At 32.4% G+C, this 22342-nt stretch overlaps 1 protein-coding gene across 1 annotated transcript in view; it reads left to right on the top strand.

Annotated features, from left to right (window-relative positions):
- LOC126822274 (kinesin-like protein KIF26B) overlaps positions 1-20146 on the top strand; it is a 55784-nt gene extending 35638 nt beyond the window's left edge. The window contains exons 5-14 of the mRNA XM_056101403.1: positions 1985-2194; positions 2297-2390; positions 2500-2697; positions 4738-4887; positions 5571-5663; positions 6215-6359; positions 12328-12490; positions 13697-16337; positions 16852-17060; positions 18054-20146. Coding sequence (XP_055957378.1) covers positions 1985-2194; positions 2297-2390; positions 2500-2697; positions 4738-4887; positions 5571-5663; positions 6215-6359; positions 12328-12490; positions 13697-16337; positions 16852-17060; positions 18054-18203 — 4053 coding nt within the window. The 3' untranslated portion in view covers positions 18204-20146. The remainder of the gene's footprint in view (positions 1-1984; positions 2195-2296; positions 2391-2499; positions 2698-4737; positions 4888-5570; positions 5664-6214; positions 6360-12327; positions 12491-13696; positions 16338-16851; positions 17061-18053) is intronic.
- The last annotated feature ends 2196 nt before the right edge of the window (positions 20147-22342 follow it).

Genomic DNA, 22342 nt, shown 5'->3' with positions numbered 1-22342 from the left:
CTATCCAAAAACAATTGGCAGTGTCCTGCTAGTAGGTTAACATTGGTCATAGAATTGTAAAAAGATATAGCACATTTAGAGGAGTAAATGTGTTTTGTGTTTCAGTTACCATTAGCAACAGTCATATTTACATACATATTTTAATTTAATGTACAGATTTATTGTAAATGATTATCATTATTGTGCCATCAATAGAAGTGGAATTTGAAATGACAGCATTTATAGACAGATATCAAAATTATTCTCTAGAACTGGTAATCATTTCCTGTTATATATAAAGTCAAACAGATCTTAATATTTGTCCTTCCCACTATTTTAAATCAAACAAATTTCATCTTCAGATTTGTTTAAGCACCATTTTATACAATCTTTATGGACTGTTGGAACTATTGTGGGCATAGGTTTTGCTGTCTTACAATCTTTAACAATTAAACATCAAATAAAAAGATACCTTCTTCAGAACAGTGTATTATTTCTAATGCATTGTAAGATGAACAGTGTATGGTGCTCTGGTTTTAGTTATAATTGCTGGTCCTGACTGACTGGCAGTGAAATTGACCAGCTGAGAAAATATTTTGTGCCATAAAATTAGATATTTGAAAGAATATCAACTTAATATACCATAAATACTATTGTGTAGTATTTCTTCATTAAACACCTATAAATTGGTTTAATAGAACTAAAACTAGAAATGATCTCTGTCCAAATTTTGTGCTCAATTTGAAAGTATTTTGAAATGGATGTTTGTTGAAACATCTATCTATTAGAACTATTCATTTGCTTTAATAAACATATTAATCTTAATGTATACTCCTTTATTTTACAAGATATGCAAATACAGTATTTGGAAAATTGTGAGAGTTCTCAGTTTATAATAGTACATTTGCACAGTAACTTGAAATTTTGTGTAATTTATTTTGTTCTTAAGACATTAATCAAATTACAGTACAGAAAAACAGCTTTCTGTTGAAACTTGTGTACCAGATATACCTTAACTCAATTTATCTTTATATTAACTTAACTATTTCCAGGAACATTTCTAAAGTTAAGAAGTGGCACCACTTGATTTGATAAGTCCATATTTTAAAACTAGAATCAATATTCTTGTCTAGGATAGAGGATGGTGTTTAATCTAATTCAATTAAGAACAAAAAAGCAGACACAATATTTACATATTTACATACAGAATGAACTGCTGATGTTAAAGAGACATTCACTAAAGTCAGTCATTCAAATTAGATTTTTCAATTGATTTGATTAGATTTCGCTGTTCTAGTTATTCCCTAGTGAACTTCAGTTTCAGAAATTCATTTGTAAATGGTATTTATCATAATGTTATCATTTTGTCAAAAAATATAAATGATAGATTAAAATCATACAATATCTTGCATATTTCATTAAGAAAACGGTATGCAAAATATTTGTTAAAGGGAAATTGTAATATCTACCAAGAAAATGATTGTGTTTAATTTTAAATGATATCTTATTCAAAATAAATATAGACTCACGAAAATTCAAGCAATGGCCTAGCAGATCTGGCTCTAAATCTGCACACAATCTAATTTAAACACCCTTGATTCAACTTGATAGTCAAATCATATTTTTTTTTACCTACTGGCAAAGACCTCTAATGTTCTAACGGCTCTTTAAGCATTTTTCTTTGGTTCAGTATTAAGTGTTAATTATTCTTGTGATAAAAAAAAATGCTTTTAGATAAAAAAGATGCTTTTAGATAAAAAAGATGCTTTTAGATAAAAAAAAAATGCTTTTAGATAAAAAAAATGCTTTTAAATAAAAATCAACTGTACTTATTAATCTTTATGATAAATACTGACAGAAAATCTTGGTGTTTCCATAGTGAAATATATAAATTTAATTTAGGATTGCAGAAACATGGAAATTGGTAGGATAATGAGTTTGAATTTATGCCAAAATAATTGAAATATAGGATAATGTTGAACTGATGATTCCATTATATTTTCAGGTAAGGGTGATGTTAAAGATATGTTCTCCTATAGTTCCTGGACAGCAAGAACAAGGACGAAGTTTTCTAACCATCGACCCCCGCCGTAAACAAGTGACGGTACATGACCCGACTGCTAGTGGATATATGACGTCAGCCAGTCGAAGATCTGCTGTGGCCGCCCCTAAGATGTTTGCTTTTGATGGAATCTTTTCTCCAGACGATTCTTTGGTAAGATATTAGTAATATTCAAGTCACTTGAATACATGAAAACTATTTGAACACAAATTTAATTATAACATGATTCTTTTAATTTCTGTCTTGTTCTTTCAGCCTGAAGTATGTGCTGGCAGTCTTTCTGACATTTTACAATCTGTTGTTAGTGGTGCTGATGGCTGCCTGTTTAGTTACGGACATTCAAAACTTGGTAAGTATTAACATTATAGGCCTACATAACCAATTTTAATTAAAAAGGGGTATGGCAACAGAATGTTAGTAAATATACTTAATTAATTCTTTGAATAATTTTCCTTCAGGTAAATCCTTTACAATGGTAGGAAAAGATCATTCACCACAGACTCTAGGAGTAATACCTTGTGCTATAGCCTGGTTATTTAAATTAATCAGTGATCAGAAAGAAACGACAGGAGCAAGGTTTTCTGTCAGAGTTTCGGCTGTAGAAGTTTCAGGAGCACAAGAAATATTAAAAGATCTATTGGTGGACTTCAGTAAAGGTAAAGGAATTGCATGCATAATTGTATACAACGGGGATTTAATGGCTGAATGGTTTAGAACACGCACTTTAGATCATAGGGTCTGTCATTGATTCAAGTGGTGTGGTTTTGATTCCCCATTTGTACCTGACAATGAGTAGGGTTGTCTGTACAACCTCGTGGGTTATCTCTTGGTCCTCTTGTTGCCTTCTACTGCTAAAGATTCCTATGCTCAAACAAATTATTAAAATAATATTGTATCATGTTTGTCTCGGAATGACCCAGTTTTGTTACGATTTAAGTTACACACTATCTCTCCTTATAATTGTATGGCCTGTATAATAGTGTTTTACTTTCATTCTTTCATGTTTTAATACACGAAAACACTTCCAGGAATAGTCATTTATAATATTTTTAGTAAAACTGTTTGCTTAATATTTCAATTAAAGATTAGATCGTCATCATTTGTTATAAATTTTAATTTAATTGTCATTGTCAGACTTTTTCCTTTTACACTTGTTTAACATAAGGGAGATACAAATTATTTTTGTCCCTTTGTTTTGTTTTTTTAATTATTTGTATAGACGATATTCCCAGTGAATTTGAAAATGAACAGAGATCTCTGTTTTAAAACACTGTAATGACTCAATATTTGTGCCTATTTCCATGATGGTGTCTCTAGAGAAAGCTTGATGAATCGTTTGTTGATAGCGTCTGTTTTGCGGTAGAATGGACAAAAACTAGCACCTTCTTTCGTTATGTAGTTATTTTAGTTCAAAGAAAACCTGATTAACCCTTGGTAAACATGAGCAAGAGAAAATGTGTCCATTTTGACAGCTGGAGTAGTATTATCGTAACCATATTCACCAATCAAATATCCGCCTGCTACCTCACAACAATAGACATTTAATCTCTAGTCTCTTACAACAAGACTCTTACTCACTAATAAAGCTACAGAGCAAAACTTGTGCCTAAGATCGACAAATCAGATTCTGTGCAACAGGCACTAAAATGTTTGAATATAAAAATGATATTGCTCTCACCAGTAAATTCCTTTATATGAGTCATTGGATTAATTAACAGTTTAGTTAATTAGCTGAAGAGGATCAATTTATGATAGTTGAGATTAGCAGGAAGAATGACCATATTGTCCACAACTAGTGCAAGGATTAGATGGTAAAATGAGATGATGACAACCAGAAATCTGTGTTTATCAGACCACCCTGTATGATTAGATATTGAACTTCTGCTACCATGTGTCATAGTGTGCACTATTTACAAATAAAATTGAAATTGTAGACAGAAACAAGCTGGGTCTGCTCCCATCAGACCAGCAACATGCGCCTTCTCCTCTAATGTAAATAAACCCATGGCTTGTTCTCAAATCTCAATAATTAATCAGCCTATAATGCTTCCTAATTAAATGGTATGGAAAAGAAATTAAACTTCTAAATCATTTCAAATTATCCATAGAAAGTAAATAGATACATGTTTCCACTAACCTTAGGTGTGAAGGCAGTTTTCTGCATTGAGATATTTAATTGTAAACTGATGCAGTAAATGACTCTGCATTTGATTGGAGATGTCTGTCTGCCATGCTCATTTAACTTTTGTTTATTTATACAGTAAACTTGGCTGCATTTTATGTGTAACATTTGTGATCATTTAAATCATTACAATTTAAAATTTTCTAATGCTGCATTTTCAATTAAAATTATTTGAATGCTACATTGAATTCATGTAATGAGCTTAACTAAGAATGACTGAACATACTTATTTTACTTATATTAAACTGAATATTTTGTGTTTTGGACATGAAGACACATGTTACACTTTTTTCTCAGTAGCGAATGCAATTGTCTCCCTTATGCTCTTATACTATGGACAATTGAATTAGTAGAATATGCCTGTAGGAAATGTGTGTCGACCTTTTGTCAATATGTCAAGTACTGGTGTTGCTTTGATAAATTCTTTCAAATAAACAATTATTTATTAATTTGTTATGTCTTAGCAATATTTGTTTTGACTAAGTAAAACATAAATAGATGATGATACTTTTAGGGGTGGATGGTTGTGAGTCAAATGGTGTCTATTTAAGAGAAGATCCTATTTGTGGAACCCAACTAGAAAATCAAAGCGAACTACGAGCTCCAAATGCTGAAAGGGCAGCTTTCTATTTTGATGCTGCCTTGGCTGCTAGAAATAAAAATGGTAGGTTATTATTGATCATATGTATGACAATAAATTAGGATATAAACATTGTATTGAGAAAAGTAGTCTGCTAGGCATAGGCTATTGATGTAGTTCCAGTGGCATGGTTGCTGGGGGTAAAGGGTGTGAGGCCAAGGGGTACATGTTCCCCATGCAAGCTTTTTCAGCAGGGGCACCAAAGGCACCAAAATTCTATTAGGTTTATTTTTCACATGGTTGTTTATTCACCCTGGTTAGGGGTATTGCATGACAGCTAGAGTATCATAAAGGGGCAAATTTAGACATCTGTTAAACTTTTTGATAGATTTTAACTGGTTATTGAAATTTGTTAAAATAAAATTGATCAACCCCTTAAATTCTGGGTATCAGAACCTCAAAGTGCCAATTTAGCCAGCTTGATGCATTTCAAGAAAATTTATTAGATATGTAACTTTATTGTCAACCCCATAGGGACATATTCAAGGGGCAAATACTTTATGTATTTCAACTGAATTTGGTAGATGTCCTGCAAGTGCTGGTGTTTATTCAGATTCTTTCAATTGAAATTGCTATTATGCCCACTTGGGCTCTCTTTTATAATCGGGCAGATGTTATTAAAATGTTCCTTTGAATCAATATTTATTTTTACACAGAAAATTGATATTGAATTGAAAAATATTTACATAATAACTATTTATTTACAGTGGAGGAAGATGGACGATCATCTCATTTGTTATTTACCCTACATGTCTATCAATATAGAATAGAAAAAGCCAACAGAGCCGGATTACCTGGTGGTAAGATCTATAGATCATTTCATTTAATTAAAGAAAAGAAAATATGTACATAATTGATTGTATTAAATTATACTAACATTATTCATTGTTAGAAGTAAAACATCCAAAGCAATTAAAATCTAAAATTGACAAAAACAAGAGCAACAGACAAGACAAACAGTCCAATAATTAATTCAATTTCAGGAGCCTATTTTTTTAGGCTGATATATTCTGAAATAATAGTGCAGTTGTAATTCTTTGGCAAAACCAATATTTGTTTATGAGTTTGTTTTCAAATTAATCTACACTGTTAAGCCCTTGTGTGTGTTTAAATGAAGGAATTTAATATAGACGCACCACTTTTTCATAAATCATTTTCCTAAGTAGAAATAAAGAGTTTTGTTTAATATTTTGTAACTTCGCTAATTTAATAGTAACAGATCAGATATATAGTTAACTGACGATTGTGTTTTTGTGAAGATAAAAATAGGTATATTGTTCAAAGTACTCATTGTTCATTCATTGGAAATAAAATAAAAATGAATCTTTACCATTTTGATTTATTTGAATAGTTGCTGGAGGGCGAAGTCGTCTACATCTGATTGATTTAGGAAGTACAGCCAGATCTAAAGATCCAAAAAACACTTCTCTTAGTTTATCTGCCCTTGGTAACATCATCATGGCTCTACTTAATGGACAACGACATTTACCACACAGGTAAGGAACAAGATATACCTTCAATATACTTCATAACCAGTATTGTTAATCTCTTCTGTAAACGAACAACACAATATTTCCTACATCTTTAAATAAGAAAAGGAATTCACTTCTGAAATTTATGATATGCAGTTGACATACAGCACGGTATCTTCTTTGAACTAGTTAGACCATTAATTTGTTCTAGTTTTAGTTTTAAACAAAATTAACTATTTGCTTATCAGTTGTCTGTTCTGTTTGATTCTTGCTTGAGCCAGTTTGATGGGTTCAATTTGATTTTGACTATGAAATGTCATCACCGCATTGGATAGATGGAAAAAAATCCTGCATAAAACCGGGTATGCTTACTCTTTCTGGAACACCAATGGGCTTATCTGTGACAAGGATATTGTTTTTTAGTGGGTTCATATATAGTTAACAATTATTCAGACAGTGATTTAAGATATACCAACCCTCTTGATGACATGAATTAAGGTAAAATCTCAAATCATTAGCAATAAGGGTGGTAACTTACATAACATACCAAAGGCAATAACTAAGAATTTCTACTGAATACAGAATTTCGCTTTACACCAGAATTACCATGCTTACTAAGCATGCTTACTCCTGATTAAGAAATTATCATAAACACTTGTTTTAATTACATGAGATCCGAGAAAGTAAATTAGCTACTCACTAAATGCTGTGTTAATAAATCACAATACAGCTGTATCTCCTTAAACGTATACATTACTTTTATATATTTTAATTTTTTCCCATATTGGATGTATCAAAAACTTAATTAAATGAATGAACCACTAAAGGAAAAAATCGTTATCACAAGTATGAAGTGCTTTGAGTTCATTATTGGATTGGTAAGAATCTAAGAGTATTTGGCACCCCTAACAAAGATCAAAGTTCTAAATTTAAGTTGGAGACCATCTGGTAGATAGGTCTATGACTTGTTATTGACAGTTAATGGCATTATGGTGATGACACAAAGTTCAAATACCATGAAAATACCAAACACTTAACACTTCCTTCAATCAAACTTAAACTTGATTAAGTATATCTTAAAGTCTAGCCAACTTCTCATACTGAATTGAATTTTAACAAGTGTAAGAATTTTTGATGACTTTTAAACTTACATACTTTGACTGACATTATTATTAATATGTATTTCAATGTCCTTCTTCCAATTTCATCATGTCAAATATATAAGAATGTTTGATTAATATGAAGGCTTATTCTCATGATTCCAATACATAGAAGATTGGTGGAACTAGATAATATAATAGCCCGTTCAGATGCTTAAGTTGAACTGGTTTAAAAACCCCGGGGATTGTTTAACCTGTTTAACTTTGTCGCCTGAACGCAAATGTGGGGCAAATAAACCAGTTTAAAAATCCCAGCTCGCGACCTTTCTTCGAGAAGGCGTTTTATTTTAAACTTGTTCATCTTGGCCGTCTGAACGGGTTGGCTTAAAAACCCTAGCTCCAGCTTGCTTTGAGCATGCACAGTACGCTGTAGGTTACATTCCTGTGAAAATATTGGGGTCAGGCAGTGCCAATGTTATCGAATGCGTGCAAGAACCGAATAAAGAATATGAAGCTACCCATGCATAGTTAACTGTAACCTCCGACCGAAGAGGTCAGAATAGTTAAACTGTTTTGGCTTATAGTGCGTGTGAACGCAACATGGCGCTGTGTTAAAAACCCCCCCGATTTTGAACTGGTTTAAAAATAAGCGTCTGAACGGTATATTAGATCCCACAATAAATCTGACATTCCTCTAATTTTTCATTTTGGCCTTTTGAAGTTTACATTAGTTTCTTGTGATTTTACACCACCATCTTTAATTGTCTGTAAATGTAATGGTTCTACAAGCGATGACATAATTTATACAGATTTCTTTGGCCTATAGACAGTAAAATGTTAAGCATACACTTTTTTTGAGTTTTTGTTATTTTCATATTTAATATGTTGATTAATGATAAATGAAAATTATGCCAAACCTCAATTGTCTCAAAGTTTTACAAATTTTGCTCTGCATGTTACTATGTCATTATTTATACCAGTATTTTCACAATAGATTCTCAGTTTCGGTACTTTAATAAGATAAATTCATTTATGATGTAGAATTATTCAAAGCAAAATAAACAATTTAGCTAAGTTCATAAGAGTCACAAATATATTTTTATCTGTCAGCAAACTGACTCTTTAACATCATGATGGCATGATTCAGTAAGGTTTGGTATTTTGGTTGTAAAAGGCATTCTTTAAGATCCATATTTGACAGAATAACCTCTAACCACTATATCCAGTGACTGTCATTAAAAGATATGGCACTACAGAAATGGGATAGATTTTTCTCCATCAGCAAGTATAACCATAAAAATAAAATTGAAGAGAAGAAATAAAGTTTGCTCATGTGTTTAGATTAGAAATATTTCTAGTGAAGCATAATTTTGATTAGCGATTTATTGCCCAACGTATAAAATTGGTTTTGGTCCTATGTTGATATATTTTGGGCTGATTTAATAAGATTAATGGACGACTAGCTCTAATGGGAGAGCCATTTTGTGAACAATCGTAGGCCTGTAAGATATATATCTTAATCAATATACAATCCTACTAGCTACATCAAATACAGGAGAAATCGACAACAACTTTCCTTTAGCTTTATGTTAGACTTTTACTCACATAAATAGTCCAGGTTATGGGAGAGAAATGCATCTCGTTGAAGTTTATGTGGTAAAAGGTTAGAAAGTGGCCTATTTGGTATAACTTTTCACGTTTAATCAATGATTCTTGACTGATCAGTTTGCAAATGTCCACAAATTAACTCAACACTTAAATTCTTTCGTCAATGATTACCATATACATGTAGCCACAGATCGATTAAAATGCATTTCAACTATTTGTAAATGTTACAAGATAAAATGAACTGCTTACTTTAGAGAAGTTTATAAATTAAGTAGTAATAGTAAAAAATATTTCAAAGAATACACACACAAAAAAATAAAAGTATCATTTTGGTCCATCTGTTCACAATCTACTTGACCAAATTATAAATGGTATGAACAAATCAGCTGATTGACATTTTGTAGCAACACTTCCAAATTGATATATCATGCTGATTTTTTTCCAATATTTTAGGATAAACAAGAAACTAAATAAAAGTAAATTAAACTGAATGAATGAATCGATTTGTTGTTTGAATAAGCTATATTAAACAGGGTTATTGCTGTATATACGAGCATATGTATTTGAAAAGGGCAAGTTTTTTCTTAGAACTTTATACTGCTGATATTTTAGTATGGCCACATAGCGTCCTTTAATATTAATATCATGAAATAAACACACAGTTCATGTATTAAATTAATTCAAAATTAAGAAATACCTACATTACATAATAATTTGAAGAAATGGTTCTCTACATGCTACTGATATATTATAATTTGAGGCATTTGTTTAATAACCAATTAAAATACAAGAAATAATTAAATACTTTATATATGTATTAGGATATCTAGATTTCAAAAAGTAATAAGGTGATTCGAACAATAATCAGAGTTACAAGGTTTTGGAAGTGCAATATGTTGCCTAGAAAAACCTATTTGAAGAAAATGCTATGCCAGATATGTATTTAGGTTTTAATAATGAGTATATTTAGAACATTTGAAAAATAACTTTGAAATTAATTTTTGTTACATAAAAAAAAATATGAATAGATATATTTTTGTTTGTGATATAATTAAAGTCTGTATCAAAAAGTTAATATTCAGCTTTCTGGACGTTTGAAAACCTTTACCATAATTAATTCTACAAGCTATTTAGTGCCTCCTTTCAATTATTTTCTGAATGAAAACAATGTCTTTTCAAAGGCCATTGTTTATTGTGTTGATAGCATTATATTATGAAATCCCCAAAACATAATCATGTGAAGTAACTTTTTTCATTCTGATAATGATTGAACTAAATGACACATTCAAATTAAAAGAACCATTTTCCTGTGATTTGTCTTGTGTTCAAGATTTTGCCTGCATATCTCATTTCTTAGGCTGTAAAATTTTTTATGTCTCTAATAGCGAATCATAAATTGTCGTAAATAGCAGCGAATTGTAAACATGAGTGCCAGTCAGCAGCAAATAAAACGGTCTGTTGTCGTTATCGAAAATTGCGTTTTTCACAGATGTATCCTTAGATGTGATGCCTATTAGAGACGGACTGGCCATTTTAGAAGGGCTAAAGCTCGTAGATTATGGTTGATGTAATAAAATTCTTTATTGGCAGGAATGGGATATATTTAATGACTACTCTAGTAATTTCAAACAGCATTCATTAATTTGCTCATTAATATTTTTATATGATAAGATTTGATGATTAGTGCGAAGTATTAGACTTGTTTATTGGTGAAGAGATCAATATAGAATAAGTGGGAATTGGTTAATGTTCATTTTCTTAAATGAAGGAGTCTACTGTTAAGTAGATTATATGTAGAAGAATGATTTTATGATAAGAAAATATATACTGTAAAAGTATGTGATAAAGGGTTTATGTGCTATAGCTGTATAATGTGTATCAGTATTTATTATTGCAGTATAATTTGCAATACAGTATTAAACATAATTTGAATGAAATATATTATCACTTTCAATTGTATTTATACCTCTAATATGCTATTGATCAATCAGAATTTCTCAGGAGACAGAAATTGGGCTGTTTAATTTGCCACTTTTGTTGAGCACACAATTTTGCATCACAGATATTAATATTTCATTTTAATGAAAAAGGACACATTACTTACACACACACACACCTAAGTAAGTGACAGCTTCTGTTTACCATATAGTTACTTCATGTATAAAAATAGATTTACCACTTTATGGTTTTATCAAATGTAAACTGAACTTCACTCAGGAATTCATCAAAAAATGGATGTAAAGAAGTTTTGATATTTTTGAAATTTTAGAAAATATTAAGGAAATTGTCCCTTCAAAATCTCAATCTCTGGAAATGGATAGCAAAAGTTCTTATGAGGAAATGGAAGGATACTTTATCTATGTAGATGTATAACTCAACAATTTTGGTTCTAGTTTAGCCCAGAAAATTTTAGCATTTTCTTCCATCTTGTTACAAATTGTTCCATAATTCAAAAAGGAGGTCTAAAAGTTTTCAGTTTTATTGTGCTGTTGGATTTTGCATTTTGACTATTAGATAGTGTTGATTATGCTTGAGATTATGGCCATATATTGTGTGAAAGGCAGCTGGGGGTCGGGCAGGGGATATGATAAAAAAAAATAATTGATCAGCAATTATTGGATGTTTTAAAAAATGATCATCCAGTTATAAATAATCCCTGATCAGAACTGAATATTCGCCAGTCCTCCACAGTCACGTCAGTGGGAGTTAATTAGCTCAAAATATTAACTTTATTCCTTTTGCAAATTAAATTCTAAAAAATAAAGGTGTTTGAAGTATATCTGGATAAAGAATATTCCTATTTAGTGAAAATGGGCACATGAAATAGTAGGAGAGAAGACAATCAGTAAAAGGCACCATTCTGACTGGACAGTTTACGTCACTATGTCGTATGTAAACGTAAACAATGGACGTGCTATCGAGGCCATGTGATGTGACATCACACGTTTGCTAATGTTGTACAAAAAAAGTTATGGTCAATCACGACTGTCTATAATAATATAAGAATTGCCCCTTTTCCATAAATGTTCAACCGAACGTTTGATTTTGAATAAGAAACTTGGTTTGCAAATTCCCTTAAAGTTGATAACTGTCTGCTTATCAAATAAATATTTGATTTGCACTTACATATTTTTTGTTTAGCAAACTGTGATGCGTTGGGGTATCTGGGGACTGTTCTGACAGTGCCCTGCTCTTGTTTTTTGAATGGGCCTGTTTCTATTGCTACTATATTATTATGACGCATCTAAAGAAATTTCAGAAATCTTTTGTTTAATATTTTTCAGGGACAGTAAAATAGCTCAGTTACTACGAGATTCACTTGGTAATACAACATGTCGAACATGTATTATAGTTCATGTATCATCAGCCTTACCTCATCACGCAGAAACGCTTCAAGTTGTACAAATGGCTGCCAGGATGCATCGTATGAAACGCAGAAAGGCCAAGGTTTGTAATCATTTTTTTGTCTACATGTCTGATTGGTATAATTATTTGAATTTCACCAAATTCTTTATATCCTAGATCTAGATAATAATGTCTATTATAAATTGGAATCAGTTCCATACTTTTCTTGCCTTTAAGCATGTAGATATTAGGATGTAAATAATCAGCAGTATATCTCAATCAAACCATTCAGCCTCCCAAGTTTTGATACACTTTGTAACTTAGCAAAACGACTTGCATATAATGAATGAATGAAATGGGGTTTAACATCCTAATTTTTGGTATCTAGCACCTTACTTACTGAGCCACTTCGGCTCCCGGCATGCATGGAACATTCAGTGCTAGTTGCATATCAACGATTAGGCAGTCATTCACTTAGCAAGCAAGTACAAGACGCCCTTTAATATTATATGTATGGCCCCTGATTGTACGGAAAATCACGTTTTGGTACGATTTTGATAAAACTTGAAATGTATGTTTATAACCCAAGGAAATTGGTTCCTGTCGATTTTCGCGCATATCAGAACGTAACTTCCAGGATTATGGACCCCGATTGTTTGAAAAATCGTGTTTTTAGCTTGTGGTCCCTCTTGAAATCACAATTTGTATTCAATTTTAAAAAATGCTTATATATATCACTGTTACAACCTAGTGATGGTTGAGTTGGAATTTCATGAAAATCCGACAGAAACTGCCCAACAAAATGGCCACTCCTTGTGTGCAAATAGTGTAAAAGTATGTAAGACCAACGTTGTGGACCCTCTAAAAGTCACAGTATGTGCTTATTGGACCATAACTTCCTGTGATTGTACTAAAAAAATCACTTATTATTTTTTAGCTTGTTCTCTGTCCATCTCTTGCAAAATGTGGGCATATCTTGCATGGCAACCGCTTTTTTGTATATTCCATTGCCAAACGCCCCATACTGATTTTCTGAAGAATCATTCTTTCTGGGTGGTTATTTGTTTTTAGCAAACATTTTGCTGTTGAAAATAAGGAATGGTTCCTACTGCTGAAATATTTGCTCAAGTGAATTTTTTTTAAGCAAACTACATCCAACCAAACCAAATCTGGTTTTGCATGAACAGGGGTGTTTAGACTTTGTCATAAATTCTATATATATGCAGAACTATAAAACTGCCACATGTTATAAAACAGTTATATAGCTAAAGAAGCAAATTGTTTAACAAATGTTTTTAATTTTTACAGCAGATATCAAGTACAAGTTCTGAAGATAGTTCTACAGATGGAAGTGGTAATTTTAGACGGCCATATAAAGGTCTGCGTATGGGAACCTTGCGTGAAGACATGTTTGTGTCTTCTTCTCATTCAGATCCAGACAACTATACATCAAGTAGTGAACAATCATGTGATACGGCCATATTCTTAGGATCTAGCGGACAGTCTTTAAGTGATCGTGATTTTACTGACAATGAGGGTCCACATCGATCTGTGCCTAGAACAAATCCGCGTCTTCCGCGTCGACCTGGTGGATCTCGTTCCTCAGGTGATGAAGGTTCTATGTCAGATAGTGGCAGAAGTATGACATACTCAGATCATCAGCGTCTAAGGCCCAGGATGGGTGCTTCCCCTATGCAGCAGAATCATTATCATGTTATAGAGTCCCAGTCAGCCCCATGTTCCCCGCAACGTCATCCCCATTATAGCCAACATAAGATTTCTCAGGTAAAATCCAAACAGTTTCATCCTCACTATTTATCAAGTTTAATAGAAGCAGAACCACATCCGGACAGAAGTAGAAAAATCAGAAGTCATTCCAGCAAGCATCAGAAGTCAGTTGGTACATCTGCTGGTGTAGGTAACAGTGAACATTGGGTTGATGGTCCTATCTATGCTGAACCAATGGAAGTTGATCCGGAAACGAATTCTCACAAGGTTCATGAACATTGGATAGACGGTCCACAAGTTTTCAAGAAAAGTCCACAATCTCCCAAACCTGATTCTTCAACTCGTAAAAAGTTAAAGAATGTTGTGGTCAGTTCAGAAGAACGATGGATTGATGGACCCCGTGAAATGATTTCTAGTGGAAGTAAATCAACAAATAAAAATCAGGCCATGCATACATTAAGTACTGTAAACGATAACCAAGTACCACCTTCTCCCAGTCCTAAATTAAAACATGCTACAACCGGTGAACGAGCTTCAAAACAAGCCATTATAAAACAAATACCCGATATTAAAATACGACCAGAAAGTAGTATAAGTGTAGAAAGTAATACTTCAACTCATGCTGAGGCTGCTACATCACGGCCTGTCAGTATTTCTAGTAATGACGGACAGATGAAAGATTGTATTGATATCAGTGAAAATATGGTTGTTAAACCATTTGTTAGAGACTGGGTAGAAAAACATCATGATGTTCCAAGTACCATTGAATCTTCAGATAATCATTGGATGGACAATAATGAAAATACGTCTAGTCACAGGAAAACAAAATTACACGATTCTTTACTTAGAAAATTGCACACGTCTGCCTCAACTGTTCGAGATTCAACTCAGAATTCTCCAATGAGTAGTAGAAAAGCAAAAACTCTCAACCCCCGTTTGCACAAATCAAATTTATCTAAGGAAAAACATTACACAAATCGTGTCACCGAGTGGGTGAAATCTGTGTCAAATGAAATGGAACAGAGTAGTGAACTAGAACGCCACGGGTCTGTACCTTGTAAATTAAATGTGACTTTTGACAGTGGTGAACCAGAAATGAATATTGTTGATGCTAGTTATGATAGTGTTGATACAAGTGAGTGTGTTAGTGCTAAAGATTCTATTTACGAACACGATGTGGAAAAGAAGTTGGAAAATGTGTCAAATAGTTGGAAAACCCCTGATAATTCTGTTGGGGATTCCGATTCAAACATGAAACACAGTGCTGATGGAGATTCTTATACAGATATACCGGAATATGATAACAGTTGTTCAGTGTTAGAACCATGTAGATTATTATTATTACGTAAACCTGATGGAGCTTCAAATCCTAATTTATCAAAAGACTTTTTCAGTGAAACTTGTGTAATTTCCAGTGAGCATAATGAAAGTAATACGACTTGTAATCAACTTTCAGGATATATTCCCGAAAAAACTACCTCAACTGTCCTGTCTGGTTATAAACCCGAAAAAGAACTCTTTCCTGGAGTAGGTGCTTATGATAATACTAATACGAACTCATCGATGAAAACTGTTAAAACAAAGCCTTCTCCTGTACACGGTTTGGTTAAATTAAGTACCGTCCAACTTCCATCAAGTTTAAAATCGAGTCAACCCGCAGCTAAAACATTTATAGATATGTGTAGTTCACCGGAAAGAAAAAATGTGAAAAATGTGACTCAATCTGTTCCTTCGAAGTGCAACGAAAGAGAAGCGAAGGCTGTCAAATTTAAAAGTGCATCGAAAAAAACGTGTAAGAAAGTACATTTAGTAGAACCTCAATTTATTCACAGTACTCCGAAAGAAAATAAATGTGGGAAAAAGGAAAAAGAAATGTTAATCACGCAGCGAATTGTCAATGTACAGTTAAGTGAAAAACATAATGATTCGGACAGTGGTAATGATAGTGGTATTGTAGCAGCAGTAGAAAAGAAATTGTTGTCCCCATACAGTAAAATAACTAAACCTCGTACCCCGAGTCATTCTAGTAGTGGTCATGGTAGTGATAATAGTAGTTCTATTAGTACCGAGTTACATTGTCATCATGGTAGTAAGTCGGATAAAATACACGGTGGTACCAGTAGTGGATATGAGAGTATGTTGAGAGAATCAGAAGCTAGCTGTTCTGATACTGAGGATATCAAATTAGCAGCAGATAAAAAGAAAAATACTCTTCGAAAAGGTAAATTTTTTATGTTAAAGTATGTTTAAAGACTTGAAAATGAACCTTTTTTAACTGAATATGACATCATTCTACCCTGTATACAGTCTTCTGTAGATCACCAACTGAACATTGGCATGAACGTTTATCCATGAGAATTATTATTATATAAGTAAGCTTATATAATAAGACACAACTGTATGGTCAAAGTCAACCAATACATGTAAAAAAAAGTTTTATATTTGCTCTAGATGTGAATTAAACTCTTATTTTTAGATTCAAACTTCTGCTGAAGATTGGCAGATAGTAGACAAAAATGCAACAATACATGTGTCATGCAAGGAAGGGAATGATCTTAAACCTGTCCTGTTGGACAAGATGTCATTTATAATATATATGAATTATCCCAAAAGCTTATTTTAAATCCATTTGGTTTGCCTAGAATTCTTTGTTATCATAAAAATATGCCAGTAGTTCTTAGATTACCATCTCTTGACAAATTCAGGATATTAATTTATGATGTTATTTTATTCAGGTGGTAAAAGAAGTAGATCCGCACCAAGTCGTGCCATAGAAGTAGTAACTCTTGATACTTGTAACCTTAGTCCTATCAGTAAAATGAAACCAACTAGCCCTTACCGTGATTCTCGTCTAGCAGCTAAATTAAAAGACAGTCATCTAGAAATGAAGACAATGACGGTTAAAGAAGCAGAGAAATATCAGAGAAGGAGATATGAAGAGGAGGTAAGTAATGCCATTTTTATATGGCCACATTGGATAGTCTATGAATTTAGTCTGTTCTGACACATAAGTTAAACTTGTTTAAAAAACCTGGATGGTTTAAATATAAGCTTCTGAACAGCCTATTAGTGGCAACCTTTATGGTCTACTGTGGGCATAGGTTTTGCTGTCTGATGACTTCAGTAACAACATGTCACAGTAGCCTTATTTTTTTGCATTGTGAAGGAGATTAACCTAAATTTACATGCCAGCTCAATCACATAGCACACTTTCCTTTTTAGCGGAACTAGGGGTTACCCCTAACTGGTTAGGTTAGAACTGCTGTTCTAGCTTGAAAAATTTACATGCCAGCTCAATCACATAGCACACTTTCCTTTTTAGCGGAACTAGGGGTTCAAAATCTTCAACATTGAAAACACGATTTATTTGTCAAATTAAATCAACATTCATGTTGTGATCTTACCGGAAAAAGATGGGCTTTTGATATCCAATATTTAAGACAAAATAAACATTTTACCATTGGTACACGAATCGTGTACCATAATGCGCTTCAGCCCCAGTTGTATCAAGAGACTCGAGGAACGAGGCTAAACACATTGCACCAAATCAAACGGCGTATGTAGACTGGAATAACCAGACGCTAGAAATTTGCACTCGCTTGAGACTGCTGGCTTTTTTCGCCGAACATAACTGATTTGAAATTGGAGTAAAAACGGAAACCATTGAATGTAAATCAGCTTATATACATTCATATTACAGTATTATATGTGTTGCGACCTACTCTTGTCAATTTTTAGGTCCCAAATGTTAGCGATTTAGCTCCTTTAAATTAGAATTATTTAAAATATTTTATATTTATAGTTCATTGTCAAGGGTACTGTAGCTAGACAGCATTATAACATGGGACTATCAGATTCACAGTCTGACTGCAAATTATAGCTAAGAACATGATAAATAATCTTGTTTGGTTCAAACATTTATTTTTCTATTTTACAGCATTTAATGATTGTAGAAGAAGATGTGAAAACTGAATCAACTAAGGATACAATATCATTAGAAAGATCATCAGGCTGGAATTTTAGCTGTAAATTTTGGATGTGTTTTTCATGTAAGAAACCACAAGATCAGGAATCTACGGCTGTATAAATGACAATACAAGTGAATGATATATTCATTGTCTAAATATAAAGTGATGAAAATTACCCTTTTTCTGATCAAATGATATGAAATGAAACCTGTGAAAATGAAAAAAAAATATGGATTTGGTATCTTTTTCTTCCATCCTCTTGGCTTTGTAATGTGTCAAAAAACTTTAAAAAGTTGGAAATATGTGCAATATGTTGATTTAGTTGAAGTTAGACATTGTAACTGATGACTATATTTGATTATGATTAAGTCTATAATTTTTACATATAATATATTTTATGTAAAACATCCAGTAACCTAACTAAACTATAGCAGATTTTATTTTTGTAATCACTGATTTCATGGCTATATTTGTCTATTTAAATGTTCCGGAATCTCAGTTGTATCGATTGTATATCTGATCAAAATTCAAAAAAATGTCTTATAGAATAATGTTATTATTTGAATATCTTTAGAAATGTTTATGAATTATAATTTAATACAAATGTTTGTTTTTACATTACATTGTACTTATTTAAGAATTTTAACATATAAATCAATCATCTTCCCATGGTCAAGGTACTGTAAGACAAGAAATTGATGTGAACTTAATGCAATCTAAATGAGGTTACATGTACACATTGGCTGCGCTTAAAAGAACTCAAGGCAGTTGGAATTCAAAATAAGAAAAGGCTGTAGCATTAATTTCTTGTTTTACAATGCATGTTCACAATTCACAAGTGTACTACTTTGACATAGACATATCTAGTTACCTTTATCGAACTGTGTGAGAGTCGAAGGTCTAACTTGTTTTGTTGGAATTATTGATGACAAATCAATGTTTTTAAATTGATGTCTTATTGCCAAAAGATCTTCAGTACTTTTCCTTTGTTTTTGTGTAGTTAAGGTATAACATCTCTGCTTCTATTATATCATGATGCATGTAAAATTGTGATATGCAATTTGATGCAAATCATCAAAAATCAAGTGGCCACCTGCTGTTTCATTCTTTTGTCAAGATCAATATGCATTTTTGTACAATTATTTTGTGTAAATTTTTGTAATTTTCTATTTATATATGAAATATATATATATACAATATGGTGCTGAATGTGAGACAATGTTTTTATATTAAAATAGAAAAAAAAATTGTAATTATTGATTGTATTTAGAAAACATGTAGGATTACAGAAGTAGATTTGTATATAGATTTGTTATGGAGTATAATGCTTTTGTTATTTATAACTTGGAAATACTCATATTGTTTCATCTTGCATTTTGAGGAGAGTCTTCATTTGCCATTTGGTACAGAAAAGTAGGACATTAAAATCCCATTTCATTTCATTTTGTATCTTGAGGACAGTGATGCTATTAACATTTTCTAACAAGTAAATACAGTTTTATATAGCATGACAAACAGAATAGCATGTCACATAGGATAATTTTCATTTACTAGAAAATGATATATTTGTTCCACCTAAACATTTTTTTTGAATTTTAATGCTTTAAAAATAATAACTCTAGATATTGTTGTGAAATAGATTGTTTGGATTTTAATTCCCTAACTTGGTCAATGTGGAATGGATTTTGTTTTATACAAGGATGTAATTTTAAATTGGTGATCCTGCTAATCATCGACAATAGTGTTCTTTTGTCAATAGCACCCTAAGTATTGCAAAAAGTGTCCGACAAGGAAGGATTTGGCACCTCAATCTAGTCTAATAGTTGTATCAATCCAAAGCATATACTGATGAATAGTTATTGTTATATTGTAGTTAATGTTTTGAACTATAAGTAGTTTAATACTTATTTATGATAGAATTGTTTGTAGATAAATTAGTATCTATATGTAAAACATCAGTAAGCTGTGTGGTTTTGTAGCCTAGGTTACTGTATGTATATTTGTGTATTTTGTATATTAATATGATCTATTATAGTAATAAAGAAGGGTATAATCAGTACATAGAAAATGGCTTATATGTTTAAATGGGTTACAAATCACCCTGGGTGCCAAAATATATGGGTCCTTTTCTCTGGTAAAACAAATACTCATGGTATGATGCAAAGACTGAGTTTTATTAAAGATACATTATGGAAGATTTAGATAAAGAGTTAGCCATTCTTGCTATAATAGTTCGATAATAGATAATGTAAAATGAATAATTTGAAAATTTCATTTAAATTACTCTATTGCAAGCGAAAATATTAGCCTTTGAAGGTTTGACAAGATGTGTGCAATAATTTCAACCACCATACCGGTTGTTCGAAGCCGAAGCCAAATCTCGCTCCTCCATTTTTAAATTAAATCAAAATATGGCTGAACGGTTCTAATCTATTTAATATCGGAGAAAGACCTGCAATAGGCAGATTTTGTTCTTGCATAATGTTTGTTTAAGGGGAGCTATTCATCATCTTTGTAAGTTGTCTCTTTCATATGGGACCTTAAATTTTGATTTATCAAAATGATAAGAAACTCTTTAAAGTCCAAGGGCAGACTTCCAGCATGATTTCCTCTTGTCAGTGGTGCAGGATGGAGGACCTGGCAAGGAAAAGCATCTAGTTGTTTGGATAGGATGGAAATATGAGGTCCTGTGTATGCAAAAGATTCCTTGGAAGCTGGAATTTGATGCAAAGTAAGTGGAATGCCACTATCCTGTCAAAATGTCCCTCAGCACACTGTATGGTGTATGCCCGTCTTCATTAGCCCAGTTGGAGCAGAGCTGAGGTTTCTTAGAGTCTTTTACATAGGTACCCAGTCAGTGCAGAGGTACCCGGTCAGTGCAGAACAGAGTTAAACCCTATTTCATTTCTTTAACAGGTTTACCATTGGTCGCTACGAAAAATCACCCCAACCCTTGCATTATATCCATAGGAATTACCATATTATGTTAGTCTAAAAATTACCAGAATATTGTGTTGATAAGACATCAAACCCCAGGCCATTCCATCCATGTGTCTGGTCTCCTTTAATACTTCCCAGAGTCAAACTTTTGATGTAACAAAAGTCTACTTACTATCTTATAACCCCTGCTATTAAGTATATTGTATGTAAAATGTGTATAACCAGAATTTAATAGCTTAATTTGTTTGATTATTTGAAATTCCAGTGATAAAGTCATGTCCCTGCCTTTCAGTGTGAACAATAAATATTTAATTCTTGTCTAGATGCTGGCAGAATGACATTTAACTAATCAGCTGTGTTTTTATATTTTCTTAAGATTGCACGTAGGGGTCTTTTGCTGTGGGATGAAACCAGAGAAAACCCTAGAGTTCAGTCAAGCGACCACTACTGCTTGTCACATACTGTAGACTTCAAAATGATCCTAAAAGAGTTGGCCTTTAACGCCTCTCCAGTAGGTCTTGCATGTAATATGCTCAATACGCTGATAATAACCACGTATTAGTAATTATTTGCACAAGGTTTTTTGGTATGTTTTTATACGCCCATGTATATGTATCAACCTATCTTTTTTGTTGCCAAACACGTTAGTTTAATTCGAATCCAAATATATAGTTTTGGTAGGACACAATTTGGTATGTAAACTAAATTTATGTAGAATAATAGATAAAACACCCATCTTTAATGTGCCTAAACATTCCTGCCAACTAAGTCATATACCCAGATGCATTTGTAAATTTATTAGAATGGTATTTACCAGGTTTGTATTGATGTAAGCATGATTTCAGTTTAAGCTGTGTCTGTGAAGTGTAATTAATGTATACCTTGTTGGAAATCTATTATTTGACAGTATGCAGAAAAGGCCTAAGGTTTAGGGAAAGAGTCTAGTCCAGGACAAATTAAGTTTAGATTTTTAGATGTTGGAGTGTGTTCTTATTGTTGCCTTTTGTCTAGTTGCAGCTAATGTGTGTGTTTTCCTGTGCGTCAGACAATATTAGAATGAAGTTATAATGTCATAATTTAGAAGAATGTCTTTTCTGATGTGATGTTAAAATGATGTTAATCTGAATCTGCGGTTTAAATCTATGTCCTCTTGACTTGTCATGTTATGAGATTGATGTCCTGAAATATTATTTAACATTGTCATCGAAGAATAATGTTCTGATGTTTAGAAAATTATTCAGCAAACCTACCGCAATACTAGCAGCCATAGTAGTATGTCTAGTTAGCAGCCGCTACAGATACAAATGTGTGTTCCAAA

This window comes from Patella vulgata, chromosome 5, assembly GCF_932274485.2.
Source record: "Patella vulgata chromosome 5, xgPatVulg1.2, whole genome shotgun sequence".
Classification (NCBI taxonomy): Eukaryota; Metazoa; Mollusca; class Gastropoda; family Patellidae; genus Patella; species Patella vulgata.
This window is presented reverse-complemented; position numbering and strand designations above follow the sequence as displayed.